Genomic DNA, 18,686 nt, shown 5'->3' with positions numbered 1-18,686 from the left:
CGCACCGGCAGCCTGACTCACCTGGGCTCGTGGTGCGCGTCGCGTGTGGGTCGGGGCCGAAGAAGGTCTCACGCCAGCAGGTGTTTGTTCCGTCAATACTGAGCCCTTTGCGTCTGCTGGGGAGGCTCAGCCGGAACCAAACCAGCCTAGAAAATACTTTGCAGAGTTCCCGTCAGGGCTCAGTGGAAACCAGTCTGTCCAGCACCCGTGAGGACGCAGATTCCATCCCTGGCCTCTCTCAGTGGGCTAAGGATCCGGCGTTGCTGTGAGCTACAGTGGGGCTCGGATCCTGTGTCGCTGTGGCTGTGGTGCAGGCCGGCAGCTGTAGTTCCGATTCGACTCCTAGCCTGGGAACTTCCTTCTGCTGTGGGTGCCCCCCCCCAAAAAAAAAAAAAACCGCGGTGTCGTCGCCCTGGGCGAATAGCGGTGTGTCCTGTTTCTCCTGCTCTGTCGTCCGGATTAGGCCTCCTGAGAAAACCCCGTGGTCGGTGGTTCCCTGTAAGCAGGGCGAGCGGCCCCTGCCCCGTGGGAGGGACGCGGGACCGACCTGCGGGCAGAGGCCCGGGGGGGACCCTCGGCGTCTGGGCCCCGAGCGCCCTGTTAGCTGGTCGGGGTCTGGGGTGAGCGGCTGGGGGCGGGATCCCCGAGGAGAGGGGCCTGGGGATGGACAGAGGGCGGGCAGGTCCTGTCCGCCTCCCCCGGACTGACCTGCGGACACGGCAAGTGCCCAGGACGCCAGGCTGGACCCTCGGCCCTGAGCAGCCGTCGGCGCTCATCTTTAGACTTTCTTCCGTGCGTCGGTGGCGGGAACAGGGCGCAGCGCGGAACCTCGGTTTCGCTTGCGAGTCTAAAGCAGGGCCGCCTCTTGGGTCATTTTTGGGAGCGGCCAGTGGCGAGCCGAGTGCTGGGTGCGGCCCTGCCGTCCCTGGCGTTTTCCGGACGTGCTTGGATTGAAACCCCAAGCGGGAGCTTGAAGCGAGCTTCCCACCAGGCCCTGGGCTAACCTGACCACCCTGCCTTTACCTCTGCGACAGGCGCAGGTTCGAGCCGGGCTGCGCAGGGTCAGAGCGGCCGAGCCCACTGGCACAGGTAAGGCCCCCCCCCAACCCGTGCCCTCTGCTGCCACCTCACTCACCCGGGACCTCGCGCGGCCCAGGTGCTCAGGGCACACTGACAAGGGACAGGAGCTGCTGCCCTGTCTCTGCCCTTACCTGGAGACCCCGCCTGGGTCTCCTGGGGACGGCCGTTCTCGAGATCCCTCCGGCACCAGCCAGTGCTGCTGTCCCGGCCACAGCGTGTGCCTGTGTCACCTCCGGGAAGGTCCCTGTGCTCGGACTAGCACAGCGGGAACCGTCTCTCGTTCTCTGCGAACAGAGCTGCCCATCCTGGAAAAAGACGGGCCCCGCGGGGTGATCCTGCCGGACGTCGTCCGACCGGAGCGCCAGGCCACGCAGCTGATGGGGACGGAAGGCAGCGACCAGGACGCGGTGCCCACCGTCGGGGCGGTCCTGACTGGGGGCCAGCTGCTTCTCTACCGCGGGCTGGCTTGTGCCCTCGCGGTCGCTACTCTGGCCGCGGGAGTCGCAGTCAGGCTTCTCCACGGCCGCGGGTGACGCAGAGCCGTCGCCAGCCTGCGCCGCGGGGCCGCGCCTCGGCAGCCGCAGCGAGTTCGCCCTCAGCCGCGTGCCAAGGGGCATCAGCGACGGCTTCCTCGTTGTCCCGCGGCGACTTCGCGCTGTCTGGCGGGAGAGCGGGGGTTACAGTTCTAGAGACCCATCTTCCCCCAGCGCAACTCGGCCTCCGCGGGTGCTCCCTTCTGTCTTGTCTTGTGTTTAGGGTCTGTCCTCCCCCAGGACAGCGGGTCCCCGTCTGCCCAGACCCAGTGCGACAGCCTCTGCCTGTGGCGCTCCTCTCACTGAACCCGTCCCGCTGGGCGGGTGGACGGGGTGCTCGGAGGTCCTGTCTCGGGGAAGCTCTGATAAAATAAACACCTTAAATGTCGAATGTGTGTGCATAATATTTTTACCTAAATGATAACTTTTAGGATTTTTTTTTTTTTTTTTTGCCTTTTAGCCAATTTTTGTTCGGCTTTCATGTTAATTAAAAAATAAGCCTATGCTCTCTCCCGCTGCCCAGGCCCCAAATGCCAGCAGGTGCGTCCCCACCTCCCTGGGGGGTTTAGAGCCTGGGACAGGGGATGTGACCGGCCCACACAGGCGGTCCTGAGAAGAGGGACGGCCGCCGGAGCTTCCCGACACGAAGCCCAGGGGACGAGCAGAGCGCAGCGCTGTTTCCAGCCCCCGGTGAGCAGCAGGCCCTGGGGGGAGCGCGGGCAGGGCAGTTATTCGAGAACACGGCTGGAAGGAACAAAGCCTGCGGGACAGTGCCGACCACTGTCCCCACCACATGGACCGCGATGCTGCGGGATAATCACTCAAGACACACGTACCGAGGGAACATTCGCCTCAAATTAACCTTCCGCGGGCACAATTCAGTGGCATTGGTTTTTTGGTATTTTGGTTTGTTTTGCTTTCTAGGGCCGCACCTGCGGCATATGGACGTTCCCAGGCCACGGGTCGAATCGGAACTACAGCTGCCGGCCTCCACCACCGTGCCAGCCACGCAGGATCCGAGCCGCATCTGTGACCCACACCACAGCTCACGGCAACGCCAGAGCCTTGACCCCCTGAGCGGGGACTGGGATCGAACCTGCATCCTCATGGATGCCCGTCAGATTCGCTTCCCCCGAGCCCGCCGGGAGCGTCTGTCGTTGCAGCCTCTGCATTTCTAATGCACGTCACCAAAGGCATCGTCACCTTCCACAAATTTCCTGGCCAATGTGTATCTTTTTTGGAGCAATGACCCATTTTTTAATTGAATCATGCGACATTCTGCTGTGAGCTCTGAGAGTTTTAATATGCTCTGGATGCCAGGCCCTTGTCAGATGGACGGTTTGCAAATATTTCCCCCCGTTCTGGAGGCTGTCTTTTCACTTCCTTAACAGTGTCTCCTCGGATGCCCAGAAGGTTTTCAGTTTTTTTCTAGGGCTGCACCTGCAGCGTATGAAGTTCCAGGCTAGGAGGTGAATTGGAGCTGCAGTTGCAGGCCTAGGCTGCACCAGATCCTTAACCAATGAGCGAGGCCAGGGATGGAACCCACAGCCTCATGGACCCTATGTCAGCTTTCTAACCCGCTGAGCTACAATGGGAATTCCTTTTTTTTCCTTGAAGTTTTCAATTTTGATGAAGCCCAGTTTATCTACTTTTTCCTGTGTTGCATCCACTTTTGACATGGCCAGAGCTCCACTGCCAAACTGTCAGGAAGAAACCAAGCACTTTCGAAATAGAAAAATACCGCGGAAGAAATTTAAGACCAGACCAGAGCCTGTGTAGTGTGATGGGTGAGGGGCCTGGAGGTCAGCATCCGTCCTCAGAAAAAGGCACATGGCACCACGGGTCATTCCCACGCTGCCCCCAGACTGTGGGGTTTGCACGCCCACCACCGAGTCCCCAAATCTCCCAGCGCCAGAGGACGATCCTGATGCCATCCAGCCCTGCCACGAACTACCCGGAGGGGGAGGCATCCAGCGGCTGTCCCCGACGTCAGAGCAGCTGTGGGCCCAGACCTCCCGCACCTTCCGCGGGCCAGCTGTGAACTGGCCCCTGACCCTTCGATTCTATCTGGGAGCCACCGAGAGTCACTTCATCAGCAACAAATAGTCAATGGGATCAAAGGAGAAGAAAGCACGGGACCCAAAGAGAAATCCTGGAGCTGAAGTAGTGTGACAGCAGAAATGAAAACGCCCCTGCAGAGTTTGTGGCCGCTGGGCCAGGCAGGAGAGCAGGCCGAGAACTGGAAGGCGGGAGGGCAGTGCTGACACCAACTGGGAGTGGACGACGCCATTCAAGGCTGACACTCGCTAACTGGAAACAGCATCAGACCCGCAAGCTAGGGAGCCAGGTCTCCAGAAAGGCTGCAGTGCAGGTGCCAGCCGCAGACAGCCGATGAGCACGTCAAAAGGTACCCAACAGTCTCAGCCATTTAGAAACACAAATTAAAACCACAAGGAGAGATCACCTGACAACCTATCACGACGGCTGCAACCGGAAAGTAACCGTTTTAAAAGTGAGTGTCGGTGAGGGGATGCAGTCAGGGGCACCGGCCGTGCCCTGCTGCCGAGGATGTAAACGGTGCAGCCACTGTGAAAACCCGGTTGGCCGCTCCCAACAAAGCTGAACGGAGAAGCCGCCTCTCAGCCGGCAGTTCTGCCTCTAGGCTATTCCCCAAAGACTTAAAAGCAGGGACTCAAAGAGATACTGTAAGCGAGAACCATGAGTGAGTGAGGGACCTTTAGAGGTCCTGCTCAGCCTCGGGTCAGCACTGGGGTGAGCCTTGCCCCCAAGCAAGTGACAGAGAGTGACCTTTGGCCCCTTCCCCCTCTCCTTTCTCAGTATGAAAGGAGCCTGAATTCGGACTGAGGCAAGATGGTTTTTGAGACACTAGTCTGCTAGCTTCTCAGCCTGCTAGCTTTCTGATCAAAGTCGTTATTCCTGCCTGAACGATGCTCTCTGAATGCGTCGGCCTGTTGTGCGGCGAGCAGAGCGAACTTGGCTTTCGTAACACTTTTTGGAGAGCAGTCAGGAGCCTGGCTGGGGCAATTTTCTGGTACGTTCCTAGCAGCTGCCAGGACCACTCGTCCTGAGGCTCTTGCCCTCGAAACTCCCTCAAGTGGCACCGGCCGCCCCCGTGCTTGGCAGCTGGAGCAAGGAGTTGACATGTGGGAGCCAGCGGGCTCCACGCGGTCGGGTAGGCCGCTCTGGTGTGTGTCACCGGGAACACGCCCCTCTCAATGTGGGCTCTTTAGGGAAAAGCCAGTTTGTCCTGCATCTGACCGCAGTACCGTGTGACAGAGGGGAACTCCTGGTGGCTTCTACCCGATGTGATCTGCGAACCGGTTCATTTGCTTTTGTTCTGCTTTCATCCACGACGGAATCTGCTCGCGCCTTTGGGACTGGAATTTGCGCTTTTTGTGCTTGGTGCTTCTTCAACTTATAAATACGGGAACGACTCCATCTGTCCCTAAGGAAGGCCCTTCGGGGCGTATCTTAAACAGCTGGGCAAAAGAGGGCTGGGGCCTGGGACTAGGAAAGAGACGGTCGGCTACTGCCGCGGTGCGTGGTTCCCACAGGGGTTAGGATCTGGAGAGCAGTGGCCCCTGAGTGGCTCGCTTACACAATCCCGCAGTTAGAATGGTTTTGAGAAAGCGCAGGTGAAAAAGGTGACATTGCAGACGTAGAAGCATTTACGTTATTGCATCAGGAGGAAAAGGAGTCAGACGGCTGCCGCCTTGTCTGAGGGCAAAACCGAGGGAGAACCGGCTCCACGAGCGGGGGCGGGAGTAAGTGCCAGCGAGGGCCTGCCGGCTCAAGCCTTGAACCCCTCCAGCCAGCCCCACTCGCCCTGTCGCTGAGCGAGCTCCCCTGCCAGGAGTGTTTTTACCCTCTCCTGTCTCCCCTCCTTAGGGGGGATCAACTAGAAGGTTCTATTGAACCCCTGGAGCTCAGGGAGTCTGGTTTGGTGTTACCATCTAAGACCCCACAGGGCACCCACGTTGGACCCGGAGCCACGTCTGCAGCAAGACAGTCTCCCTTGTGCCACCGACCCGCAGAAGGCCTTAATGCAAACAGCCAGCTGCGGGGTTTCTATGGCACACAGGCCATTCTCGACTTCTGACGGGTTTAACTGGAAAAAGCTAAATCGTCCTACTTGCCGAGAGGCCCCCCTTCACCTGGCGGACCTTTTCACGTCCAGCCCTGCCACCCGCCATCCCTCCCGGGCAGCCGTTCACACTCGTAGAACACGACGCTGGCTGGCACGACCCGAGGATGGTGCTGACAAGGCCAGAGAGGAGGCCCCGGCGGAAGAGCCCGGAAGCAAGTGTGGCGGCTGCCACTGCGGAGCCGGACTGGGGTCCCCTGATGGGGATACGCCCCCCCCCCCCCGCCCTGGCACTACGGCCAGGCGTCTCGGTGGGTCTGCCAAGGGGGCTGCCTGGGCAAGGAGCTGAGACAAAGTCCAGGAGATGCACCAGAACCCAATGAGGACCCATCCGAGTTGGCAGGAGGAATCTATCCAGCTTATGGGCACTACACTGCTGCAGACCCTGAGGCCCCCGAAAATACGAGAATGGAAACAGAGCGCCCCAGATGTAAGAGGGGAATGACAACAGCGAGAGGGTGCTCGCCAAGTGTTCAGCCACAGGGACCAACGGCAGAAGCCAGAGGCTGTGAGACGAGGCTGCCTTCTGGCAGCAGCACTGGTTTCCCCGAAGCCAAGGAACCTAGTAAGAGAGGGAGCCACCCGGGCCTGGGGAGCAGAGCGCCCGAGGCTGGAGAGTAGGACAAAACCGCTAAAACAAAGGCGGGAGCCTCTGCTGGGAGAGCAAGAGAAGCCTCTGATGAGGAACGGACAGGCCCAGGGGCTCCCTTGGACTTGAGGCGCCCAATTCCAACATCCCCACAGGAGCCCGGGTGACTCCGACGGCGGGGCCCGTGGACCGGCTTTCCGATAGATACGCGTGCGACACACCCTGTGGTAAACACCCGGGTGGCACAGGAAACACCCCATCCATCCCAGTTTTGGGAGTTTCTGGAGAAGGACCAGTTGCTCTTTCTTACAACGGCTAGAACGCCGATGAGGGGACCTCACCCTGAAACCCAGTTGCGTACACGCGCCAGCGCGTCCGATCCATCGTCTGGGCCGCGATCTTCTTTGTAAATTAAATGCTCAAGTCACTATTTTGCCAGAAGGGCTTGTCATCAGAGTCCCACGGGAGCGCACCGTGAGCCTACACATGGCACTCGCGGATGCCCCAACAAAGGAGGCAGCGCCCCTTCCCCCAGAGGCCTGCAAAGAGGTGAGGCCGGAAGCATGGGCTGAAGGCACCCAGGGCGGCCCAGAACGCCTGGCTGATACAAATGCCGTCATAAAGGGATGCTGAGACACCTCATCTAAAACAGTGCCCTCTGAGGCAAGAGGCCAAAAGGGAGCTCAGCCAATTCTCGAAAAGTGTTTTTGTTTTGTTTTGTTTTTGTCTTTTTAGGGCTGCACCTGAGGAATATGGAGGTTCCCAGGCCAGGGGTTGAATCGGAGCTACAGCTGCCAGCCTGCACCAGAGCCACAGCAAACACAGGATCTGAGCCGCGCCTGCGTCCTACACCACAGCTCACGGCAACGCCGGATCCTTCACCCACGGAGCGAGGCCAGGGATCAAACCCGCAACCTCATGGTTCCTAGTCGGATTTGTTTCCACTGCGCCACGACGGGAATGCCTCGAAAAGTTTTTGAAAACAGGTTTGATTAAACCTTGCAGCTCCCCACATGACATCCCATCCTCCTGGTAAAAAAAAAAATCCAAACCCAGCAAGAGTATCGTTTTGCCCAAGACGCGAGGGCTGTTACCGAGACGGCCCACGATTTGCACCCTGTGGTTCTGACCCACCCCCTACTCACACCTGTGCCGGGAGAAGGCGGCTGGGTGACGGTTTTAGACTCGAAAGGTGCTTTTCTCTGCATCCCTATTGCAAAAGAATCACAGCAGCTGCTGGGCCTGGAATGGGAGGGCCCAGAAACAGCACTGCCCGGCAGTCCTGCCCAAGGATTTCAGAGTCCCCCCACCTCGTTTGGGGGAATGCTGGCCAGGGACCTTGGAAACTTCACACAGGACGAAGGACTCTTACCCACCATGCGGATGGACGGCCTGCTCACAGCAAGCCCGCCCTACCATGCGTGTCGGCAGAAGATCCGCAGAAGCCGGCTCCTCCCAGACGGAGGCTCCAGTCTGAAAGCAACGAGTCTCGCGTCTGGGTTTGGCCCTTTCCCAAGGACAGCGGAGTCTTCTGCCCGAGACAGCAAACAGGCACCTGCAGGCTTGGGCGCACCTGAGACTCGCCGGCACCCGCGAGGGTTTCTGGGAATGGCAGGATTCTGCAGGATCTGGACCCCCTCATCGGATGCGCTCATCGTCAAAGCCCCTCTGAGGCCTTAAAGGGACATGACCTTGAGCCCCTCACGTGGACTACGGAGCGCCAAAGAGCCTTGGCGACGAGAAAGACAAGGTCAGTGGAACCCCGGCCTGGGGACTGCCAGACCTAAGAAACCTTTCAAATGGGGCGTCCATGAGATACATCTCGGGGTGTTCACTCAGTCCCCGGGGAGTCTCCCCCGACCTCTGCCTGCTTCTCAAAACAGCTGGAGCAGACTGCCTCCGAGCTCTGGCAGCTACCTGTGACCCGCCCGAGGAAGCTGAGACGTTTACCCCGGGGCCGCCCACCTCTGTGTTTGTCCCTTGTCCTCTCTTTACCGGAACAACAAGGGGGCTACTGGCTGACCCCCAGGAGGACGGGAAAGCACCAAGCCGTCCTCTTAGACAACTCTCACTACGACTTCAAGTCACTTCAGCCCCGAGTCCAGCTGCGCTGCTCCCGGTCGATGCCACACCGTCCCCAGAACGCGGCTGCTTCCGTGTCGCTGGGCTGGTGAGCTCCAGGACACGGGACCCAACGGACCAGCCCTTGGCTGAGCCACACGTGGGACGGTTCACGAGGCAAACGGCTTCATGGACCGAGGGCGGCGTCGCCATGAGGATGCGCTGGTGACCCTTGAAAATGCTGCTGAAGCAAAAGCCCTGCCGCCCGGGAGCTCGGCTCAGAAGGCAGAGACCAGGGCTCTGACAGGAGCCCTGCGGCCACCGGGGGAAAATGCAGACACACGGGCACAGACCCTAAGCGTGCCGTCTCCGGGGCGCACGCCCTCGGGGCAGTCCGGAGACAGGGGCTCCCCACTTCAAACCATAAAGACACAAAACCTGTCCCTGTCAGAGGCAGTCCATACGCCCTCACAAGCGGCCAGGATGCCCCGCCCAGGCCACCGAAAGGGCGACGCTCAGGGAATGAAATGCAAGCAGACAGCTGAGCAAGCTGCAGAGGAGCCGCAAAGGAAGGCGGTTCTCCAGCCGTCAGGGTCCCTTCGCCCGGACGGACTTGTCAGAATAGCAGCCGGTACATCCAGAAAAGGACCAGGAGAGGGCCAGAGAGTGGGGTTCAGTCTTGACCAGGCCTCGCCTGGCTGGAAATGCAGGGCACGAGGAGGTGTTTCAACCCCCGAGACCCTCCTGGACCCAGTGCTCCAGCGCATTCCTAAGCGTCCCGCGACGGGAGAGGTGCCAGCTTGCCACGGATTCAAAAACTGATGATGAGATCTGACCTATAAAGCACCATCCAGCGAGTCGCTCAAAACTGCATGCTTTGTGCTCAAATAATCCAAAGGTTGCTGTGAGGCCTCCCCAGATGGGGACCCAACACAGAGGGACCTGCCCCCCAGAAGACTGGCAAATAGAATCGAGCTGCAGGACCTTTCCGATACCTGCTAGTATTTGTGGGCACTTTTTCAGGATGGGTGGAGGCCGATCCTATCAGCACAGAAAAAGCCTCCAAGGTGGCTAAAGCCCTCCTGAAGGAAATCGGGCCCCGAGGTGGGCCCCCTAACTCCCTTCGAAGGGACAATGGGCCTGCTTCTGTCCCTAGCACGGCCCAGCAAGTGCCGAAAGCCCCGCCCGTTAATTGGGAGCGACATTCACCCTGGAGACCACGAGCCCCAGGAAAGGCCGAGAAAACGAGCCGACGCTAAAGAGGAGCATGGCTCAGAGTGTCAGGAGACCATTTACCTGGGGATGAGGCCGGGCCGGCTGCCCTGCTGTGGGTCACAGCGGCTCCCAGAAGCAGGCTTGACTGAAGCCCCCTCGAAACAGTGTGTGGTGGGGGCGGGGGGTGGGGTGTGTCTGTCTGTCTGTCTGTCTCTAAGTGCTCTGAAAGTTCCAGCAGTTGCCAACCATGCCAGGACTCTGGGCACTCCGCCAACCTCTGTTCAGGAGTTTGCTTCCAGCAGGTCTGCCCATGCACCTGAGGTAGCTTACACCCTTTCTGACCTGGAGACGGAGTCCTCCTTACACCTGGAGAGAAGAAGGGCCCGAGCGCCAGCTGACTGCAGGTGGGCAGGACCCCACGTGGCGTTACCGACACGCACTCACCCGTCAGGTTATAGCCGGAGTAAAGCCTCGGATTCGTCACGGTCAGAGGAGCCCCACTGCCACCAGGCAATGACCTGACTCCCGAGGGGCCCAGGGAGCCATGGGTTTGCGACCCCTTCAAAGACATATGGTTGCTCTGGAAAAAGGATAGGTGCTGAGATCAGAGCTTCAGTGGAGCAGGAATTTTACTAGGTTTAAATAGTTGAAGGTAAAGAGACCTGTATTGCTTCCTATTCCCAGAACAAGGCTGATGAGTCCCATCCATCATCACCCCCCACCGCCCATGGTCAGCAGGAAGTCGCCAGGAAGGTCGAGGCCCCCTTCCCACGAGCCCGTGGAATGGACGTGGACGGGGGGAGCTGTGAGCGACAGACCGCCAGTGAGCGACCTTTAGTGGCCCTGCTCAGCCACGGGTCAGCACTGCAGTGAGCCCTGCCCCCACGCAAGTGACAGCTCGTGAGTGACCTTTGGCCCCTCCCCCTTCTCAGTGCAAAGGAGCCCGAATTCGCTCTGAGGCAAGACGGTTTTTTGAGACCCCCATTTGCCACCTTCTTAGTCTGCTAGCTTTCTGATTAAAGTTGTTATTCCTGAATTTGCTGGCCTGTCATGCCGTGAGCAGAGCCACCTGTGGTTTAGTGTCGGGGGAGGAGGAAATGGGGCGCTGTTACTCAGTGGGTGCAGAGTTTCTGTTTGGGGTGAGAAAAAGATTTGCAAGTGGAGAGCCGTGGCAACGGAACAAGCTCTTGAATGTAGTTAATGCCTGGGACATCTACCCTTCAAAATGACGAAAGTGACAGAGTTTATGCTGTGCATATTGTCAGACAACGAAAAAGATGAAAGGCAGGAAAATGAACGCCAGCGCATGTGCTGCTGTTCTGGGGAAAAGGAACAGGACAAAGGGAAGCAAAGAGGTCAAGCAAGAAAAACAGCATGACGTCTGTACCCCAAAAAGCAGTACAAAGGCGCATGTAGCTTGACGAGGGTCCTGTCCTCTGATCATTTCTAGTCAGAGAAAGACAAACATCAGATGATATCACTTACATGCGGAATCTAATAAGAAATGAGACAAAAATTATAAAACAGAAACACGCTCACAGATGTCAAAACCAGTCTTACCGTCACCATAGGGGAAACCGGGGGGGCTTAGGAGGATGGGAATAACCTATACACACACTGACACAGAAGAGAGACGGGAAGAACCCACCGTAGAGCACGGGGAGATCTACTCAACAGTCTGTTACAACTTACATGGGAAAAAAGAACGGAGGTGTGTGTACACACACCCACACACACACCCACACCCACCCCCGAACTGATCCACTTGGCTCTACACCTGAAACCAATACAACACTGGCAGTCAACTAAACTTCAACAAAACTTGAAAAGAAAAACAGCAAAACCCCACAAACACATGGAGACTACAGAATATGCTATAAACAACCAATGGATCACTGAAGAAATCAAAGAGGAAATGAAAAAATACCAAGACGGGAATGAAAATGGGAAATCCAAAATTTAGGGGACACAGCAGAAGCAGGTCCAAGAGGGAAGTTAATAGCAATACACTCTTACTCCTGGAAACAAGAAAAATCCCAAACGACCTCACTCTACCCCTGAAGCAACCAGACAAAGAACAGACAAAACCTAAAGTTGGTAGAGGGAAAGAAATCAGAAAGCTCAAGGCAGAAATAAATGAAATAGAGACAAAGAAAATAATAGAGAAGATGAATGAAATGAAAGATGGTTCTTTGAAAAGATAAAACCGATAAACCTTTAGCCAGACTCATCAGGGGAAAAAAAAGTGAAGGCAAATCAATAAATTAGAAATGAAAAAGGAGGAGTTAAAACTGACATCATGGAAATACAGCAGATCAGAAGAGGCTGGTACACCAACCACATGCCAAGGAAATGGACAACCTAGAAGGAACAGACAAGTTCTTAGAAAGGTGCAATCTTCCAGGACCGACCAAGCACAAATACTCAAATTAAAACTGTGATTACCAAAGTCCAGGACCACACGGCTTCACAGGCAAATTCTATCAAACACTTAGAGGAGAGTTAATGCCTACTCTTCTGAAACTATTTTCAAAAACTGTAGAGGAAGAAATGCTTCCAAACTCATCCTACGAAGCCTCCGTCATCCTGATAACAAAACCAGACAAAGATACCTTGAAAAAAGAAAATCACAGGCGAATATCACCAATGAAAACAGATGCCAACGTCCTCAACAACCAAATACTAGCAAACCAAACCCAACGGTACATTAAAAGGCTCATACACAAGGATCAAGTGGGATTCATCCCAGGAACGTAAGGACCTTCTGACACCTGCAGATCAATCAGGGTGACACACCACACCACATTAACCAAGTGAAGAGTAAAAACCACACGGTCATCTCAATAGATGCAGAGAAAGCTTCTGACAAGCTGCACCACCCACCTATGATAAAACCTTCCAGAAAGGGGGCCTAGAGGGAACCCACCTCAACGTCATAAAGGCCATATATGACAGACCCGCAGCTCACATCATTCTCAATGGTGAAAAGCTCAAAGCATTTCTTCTAAGATCAAGCACAAGACAAGGATGTCCACTCTCACCACCGCTGTTCAACATAGTTTTAGAAGTCCTAGCCTTGGCAATTAGGGAAGAAAACCACATATAAGGAATCCAAGCTGGAAAACCATAACTAAAACGTTCACTGTCTGGAGATGATATGATACTATACATAGAAAATCATAAAGATGCTACTAGAAACCTACTAGAGCTCATCAATGAATTCAATAAAGTTGCGTCATATAAAATTAATACACAGAAATCGCCTGCATTTCTATACACTACAATGAGAGTTCAGAAGGAGAACGTAAGGAAACAATGCCACTTGCTATCACATCAAAAAGGATAAAATATCTAGGAATAAACCTACCTAAGGAGGAGGCAAAGACCTGTACTCTGCAAAGTACAAGATGGTGATGGAACAAATAGAAGACAACACAATCGGAAAGATACACCATGTTTGGGGATTGGAAGAATCAATACTGTCAAAATGGCTACATTACCCAGGGCAAGCCACAGATTCAGTGCAATCCCTATCAAATCACCAATGACATTTTTTTCAAAGAACTGAAGGAAAAATAATTTTTAATTTGTATAGAAACACAAAAGACCCTGAACAGACAAGGTAATCTTGAGAAAGAAATATGGTGCTGGAAGAATCAGGCTCCCTGAGTTCAGAATATACTACAAAGCTAGAGGCCTCAAAACAATATGGTACTGGCACAAAACAGACATACGGATCAGTGGAACAGGATAGAAAGCCCAGAACTAAACCCACACACCTGTGGTTTACTAAGCTATGACAAAGGAGGCAAGAATATACAAGGGGGGGAAAGACAGTCTCTTTAATAAGTGGTGCTGGAAAAACTGGACACTTACATGTAATAGAATGAAATTAGAACATTCTCTAACACCATTCACAAAAATAAACTCAAGATGGATTAAAGACCTAAATGTAAGGCTGAATATGATAAAACTCTTAGAGGAAAACATAGGAAGAACACTCTTTGACATAAATTGCAGTGATATTTTTTGGACCCACTTCCTAGAGTAATAAAAATGAAAACAAAAATAAATAAACGGGGAGTTCTTGTTATGGCTCAGGGGTTAATGAATCTGACTAGGAACCATGAGGTTGTGGGTTCGATCCTTGGCATCGCTCAGTGGGTTAAGGATGTGGCGTTGCTGTGAGCTGTGGTGCAGGTTGCAGACACGGCTCAGATCCTGCGTTGCTGTGGCTCTGGCGTAGGCTGGCGCCTACAGCTCTGATTAGACTCCTAGCCTGGGAACCTCCACATGCTGTGGATGTAGCCCTAGAAAAGACAAAAAAAAAAAAAAAGTCATAAAATAAAAATAAACAAATGGGACCTAATTAAACTCAAAAGCTTTTTTTGCACAGCAAAGGAAACTACAAACAAAACAAAAAGACAACCCACAGAATGGGAGAACATATTTGCAAACGATGCACCCACAAGGGATCAATTTCCAAAATGTACAAACAACTCATGCAGCTCCATATCAAAAAACAAACAAACAAAAAATGGGCAGAAGATCTAAGCAGACATTTCTCCAAAGAAGACACACAGGTGGCCAAAACACACATGAAAAGATGCTCAACATTGCTAAATACTGGAGAAATGCGTATCAAAGCTACAATGAGATACCACTTCATACTGGTCAGAACGGCCATCATTGCTAAGTCTACAAACAATGAAAAGGGTGAAGAGAGAAGGGATCCCTCCCACACTGTTGGTGGGATGGTAAATTGGTGCAACCGCTGCAGAAAACAGTATGGCGCTTCCTCAGAAAACTAAAAGAGAACTACCATGTGAACCAGCAATCCCACTCCTGGGCATATATCTGGACAAAACTCTAATACAAAAAGATCCATGACCCCCTATGTTCATAGCAGCACTATTCTCAATAGCCAGAACATGGAAACAGCACAAATGTCCATCAACAGATGAATGGATAAAGAAGGTGTGGTACATATATACAATGGAATACTACTCACCCATAAAAAGGAACGAAATAATGCCATTTGCAGAAACATGGTTGCAACTAGAGACTCTCACACTAACTGAAGTCAGTCAGAAAGAGAAAGACAAACACCCTATGATGTCACTCATATGTATAACCTAAAATATGACACAAATAAACCTATCTACAGAATAGAAACAGACTCAGAGACATAGAGAACAGACTTGTGGTTGCCAAGGGTTGGGCGGGGAGTGGGATGGATGGGGAGTTTGGGGTTCGTAGATGCCAACTATGACATTCAGAGTGGATGAGCAATGAGGTCCTGCTGTGCAGCACAGGCAACTCTATCCAGTCTCCTGGGATAAACCAGGATGGAAGAGAAGATAAAAGAAGAACGTACATGTACGACCGAGTCACTTCAGTGTGCAGGAGAAATTCGCACAACACTGTAAATTAATGATGCTGTAATAAAGTTTTTTTAAATTTAAAAACCAATTAAAAGCTATTCTGATGACGGGGGTGGAGGGGATTATATACATACGTGAAAAAGCAACTGGCCCGTCCATGCCCCAGAGAATGTGCTACAGGCCGTGACATGGCCAAGAACTCTCCAGGGCAGCAGTTATCCCAGAAACGGAGAGTTAGGCGAAGACCACACCCGACGCTTGCATCTCTGTGGACCCCCATCAGGGACTCACAACTTGGAGACGGTCCCTTGACCCTTTGAAAGCCAGAGTGTCACAATGTGACCCCACATTCACTTTGTTAAAAAATGTCTATGATAGAGATTCCCATGCTTTCTTGGTTAATGGCACTCTTAGTGTTGCAGTGTTTTTCTTCAGGGCACCCCAAGGACAAAAGACATACCTGTTTGTAACTTAGGTCTAAACAAGTTAATAATTACCTATGTGCTAACACTTTAGCAGCTGCTTTAAAACAATACACATACATTTTAAAAGATTATAGTGTCTTTCGGTCTCATTCTTTAATAACCGCCATTACTTCCTAGTGGGACGCCTGCACCTGTCGGGCACTTAACTTCTCAGACGCTGGGGTCGGGGTGGACCTGCTACCCTCACTTCCTATTTCACGCTGACTTCACACAGTAACTTTTTATCACAGCAACTGCTGACATCAGTTTTGCAAAGATAACGGTAGCGTGACGAAAGACACGATGCGTGTAATGTTAGAACTGTGAGTACCTTTAGCTGACAGCTTGCGTGGTGGCTGACAGGTGTCACACCTCATTCTGTTGCCCTTGAAATTTTCATGTACCCTGAATCATCCCTATGGATGTACTGCTGTCCCCTGAGCACCGTGGCCCAGAGTTTGGGAGCCAAACTCAGTAGGCGCACAAAGAAAGAAGCCTGGAAGTTTACAGCATGTTAACAGTGGATACTTCAGAGGTATGCGGGGTTTTTTGTTTGTTTCTTTTGCCTTTTAGGGCCGCACTTGCAGCATATGGAAGTTTCCGGGCTGGGGGTTGAATCAGAGCTACAGCATTACTTGTACAGTGAGGAAAGCAAACAAGTAGGCAGCTGCCAAATTCCCCAAAATCAAAAATGAAAGCAGGGAGTTCCCACTGTGGCTCAGTGGAAACGAACCCACTAGCATGCATGAGGACGCAGGTTCAATCCCTGGCCTCGCTCCGAGGGTTAAGGATCCGGCATTGCTGTGAGCTGTGGTGTAGGTCGCAGATGAGGCTCGGATTGGACCCCTGCCTGGGAACCTCCATATGCCTCGGTTGCGGCCCTAAAAAGACAAGACAAAGAGAAAAAAAGCAACGACAAGTGTGGTGTTTGCAGTCAGCGGGGTGTTACGCAGAAGGGGAAGTGGCTGAATTACGGATGGGTGGATTTCACAAGAGCGAAGCTACGTTCAAGAAATGGGGAACAAAGAAGCATGTAAGAACGGCTCCACTTAGACAAGTGGGAAAAACATGCAAAACTCAAGCACAAAACAGACGTTTATGGAAGCACTTATAGATAACAAAACGAGCAGAATCGAGCGAGTGGTGTGGGTTCGATCCCTGACCTGACACAGTGGGTTAAGGATCGGCATTACTGCAGCTGCGACACAGGTCATAGCTCTGGCTCTGATTTGATCCCTGGCCCAGGAACTCCCATGTGCTGCGGGTGCAGCCAAAAAAAGTATGTTGTCATGGAGTTCCCATCATGGTGCCTCAGAAACGAATCCGACTAGTATCCTTGAGGATGTGGATTCAATCCCTGGCCTCGCTCAGTGGGTTGGGATCTGGCAGTGGCTGTGGTGTAGGCCGGCAGCTGCAGCCCTGATTCGACCCCTAGTCTGGGAACCTCCAGATGCTGTGGGTGCGGCCCTTTAAAAAAAAAAAAAAGGCAAAAAAAGCATGTTGTCAGGATAACATGCTAGTAAACCACAATAATTATCTCAGGAATTAAGAAAACTTTAACAGGTTACTGCTCACGTTAAAAGGCATACTATTTAAAGACTCCTGTATAGTAGGCTGGTATGTGTTTTCAAAAGACTTTTTCTTAATATACAGCGCTTTACTAAAGATTAAAAACATTACAACCACAAAAAAAAAAAAAGAAGAAGAAGGAGGAGTATGAACACTCCAAAGGGACAATCGGATTTGTACATTTAAAAGCCACAGGAGCATTCACGTCGAGGAGAAATTTTTACTTAAAACTCGGGCGCCCTGCAAGGTCTCCAACAGGACACTGCGGACCTTCCCAATGATGGGCACACACGGGCATCGGAAGCACCGCAGCGGGTGGAAGCCGCGGACCAGGCGAGGCGGCGGCGTCGCGAGCGCCCCGTTTAGGATCGTCGTCAGCTTTGTGACCATGACGGGTCCGCGGGATCATCGCCCACGCGGCGCGGGGGCGGTGGGCGCGCCTCCCGGCTTAGTTCCGGTCCTTGAAAACATTTCTTTTTTTTTAATAATTTTTTTTATTTTCCCACTGTACAGCAAGGGGGTCAGGTTATCCTTACATGTAAGAAAACATTTCTTAAAAGGGAGGCGAAAGGGAGAGAGCGAGGGCTAAACCGACGCCGCCACAGAGAAGTCCCCCTTGCGACAGGTGCAGGCGAAACCGAGGTTCCGCGCTGCGCCCTGTTCCCGCCACCGACGCACGGAAGAAAGTCTAAAGATGAGCACCGACGGCTGCTCGGGGCCGAGGGTCCAGACTAGCGTCTTGGGCACTTGCCGTGTCCGCAGGTCAGTCCGGGGGAGGCGGACAGGACCTGCCCGCCCTCTGTCCATCCCCAGGCCCCTCTCCTCGGGGATCCCGCCCCCAGCCGCTCACCCCAGACCCCGACCAGCCAACAGGGCACTCCGGGCCCAGACGCCGAGGGTCCCGCCCGGGCCTCTGCCCGCAGGTCGGTCCCGCGTCCCTCCCACGGGGCACGGGCTGCTCGCCCTGCTTACAGGGAACCACCGACCACGGGGTTTTCTCAGGAGGCCTAATCCGGACGACAGAGCAGGAGAAACAGGACACACCGCTATTCGCCCAGGGCGACGACACCACGGCTTTTTTTTTTTAGGGGGGCACCCACAGCAGAAGGAAGTTCCCAGGCTAGGAGTCGAATCGGAACTACAGCTGCCGGCCTGCACCACAGCCACAGCGACACAGGATCCGAGCCCCACTGTAGCTCACAGCAACACCGGATCCTTAACCCACTGAGAGAGGCCAGGGATGGAACCTGCGTCCTCACGGGTGCTGGACAGACTGGTTTCCACTGAGCCCTGACGGGAACTCTGCAAAGTATTTTCTAGGCTGGTTTGGTTCCGGCCGAGCCTCCCCAGCAGACGCAAAGGGCTCAGTATTGACGGAACAAACACCTGCTGGCGTGAGACCTTCTTCGGCCCCGACCCACACGCGACGCGCACCACGAGCCCAGGTGAGTCAGGCTGCCGGTGCGTGGCTGCCCTCTGACCCCGAGGGGCCCCCTCCCCGGGGCCGCGCTGCCCCTCACCTGCTGGGCGGCGCTGGTCCAGTCCGTCCTCCAGATGTGCACCAGGTAGAAGAGGGTCTGCAGGGACACGCAGACCGTCAGTCCGGACCAGAGACCTGCGGGTGCA

At 54.0% G+C, this 18,686-nt stretch overlaps 2 protein-coding genes and 1 long non-coding RNA gene across 11 annotated transcripts in view; 1 reads left to right on the top strand and 2 right to left on the bottom strand.

Moving 5' to 3' along the window:
- Positions 1-2,001, top strand: part of LOC102157639 (multidrug and toxin extrusion protein 2) — a 42,682-nt gene extending 40,681 nt beyond the window's left edge. For both annotated transcript variants that reach the window (XM_013981366.2, XM_084986426.1), the window contains exons 16-17: positions 1,035-1,089; positions 1,375-2,001. In XM_013981366.2, coding sequence (XP_013836820.1) covers positions 1,035-1,089; positions 1,375-1,613 — 294 coding nt within the window. In that variant the 3' untranslated portion in view covers positions 1,614-2,001. The remainder of the gene's footprint in view (positions 1-1,034; positions 1,090-1,374) is intronic.
- LOC146398432 (uncharacterized) overlaps positions 1-18,686 on the bottom strand; it is a 134,648-nt gene that overhangs the window by 102,694 nt on the left and 13,268 nt on the right. The gene's annotated exons all lie outside the window — the stretch shown is intronic.
- Positions 1-18,686, bottom strand: part of LOC110256118 (uncharacterized) — a 77,842-nt gene that overhangs the window by 52,812 nt on the left and 6,344 nt on the right. The window contains exons 2-5 of one of the 8 annotated variants that reach the window (XR_014822006.1): positions 18,581-18,675; positions 1,212-1,739; positions 709-944; positions 22-468 (exon numbers count right to left, since the gene is read on the bottom strand). The exons of 2 other annotated variants lie outside the window; for them this stretch is intronic. Coding sequence is in view for 1 of the 6 variants with exons in the window: in XM_084986456.1 (XP_084842582.1) it covers positions 1,588-1,739; positions 10,088-10,223; positions 18,581-18,675 (383 nt within the window). In the remaining 5 variants the exon portion in view is untranslated. Of the gene's footprint in view, positions 1-21; positions 945-1,211; positions 1,740-7,110; positions 9,265-9,724; positions 10,224-18,580; positions 18,676-18,686 lie in introns of those variants that run through there. 5 more of the 8 variants (XR_014822005.1, XR_014822008.1, XR_014822009.1 and 2 more) reach the window with 5 other exon arrangements.

Source organism: Sus scrofa, chromosome 12 (genome assembly GCF_054392235.1).
Source record: "Sus scrofa isolate SSC_HxYL_T2T_F1_AM1 chromosome 12, Sscrofa_HxYL_maternal_Yorkshire_Landrace_v2.0, whole genome shotgun sequence".
NCBI classification, from domain to species: domain Eukaryota; kingdom Metazoa; phylum Chordata; class Mammalia; order Artiodactyla; family Suidae; genus Sus; species Sus scrofa.
Note: the sequence above shows the minus strand (reverse complement) of the source record. Positions and strands in the feature narration are given on the sequence as shown.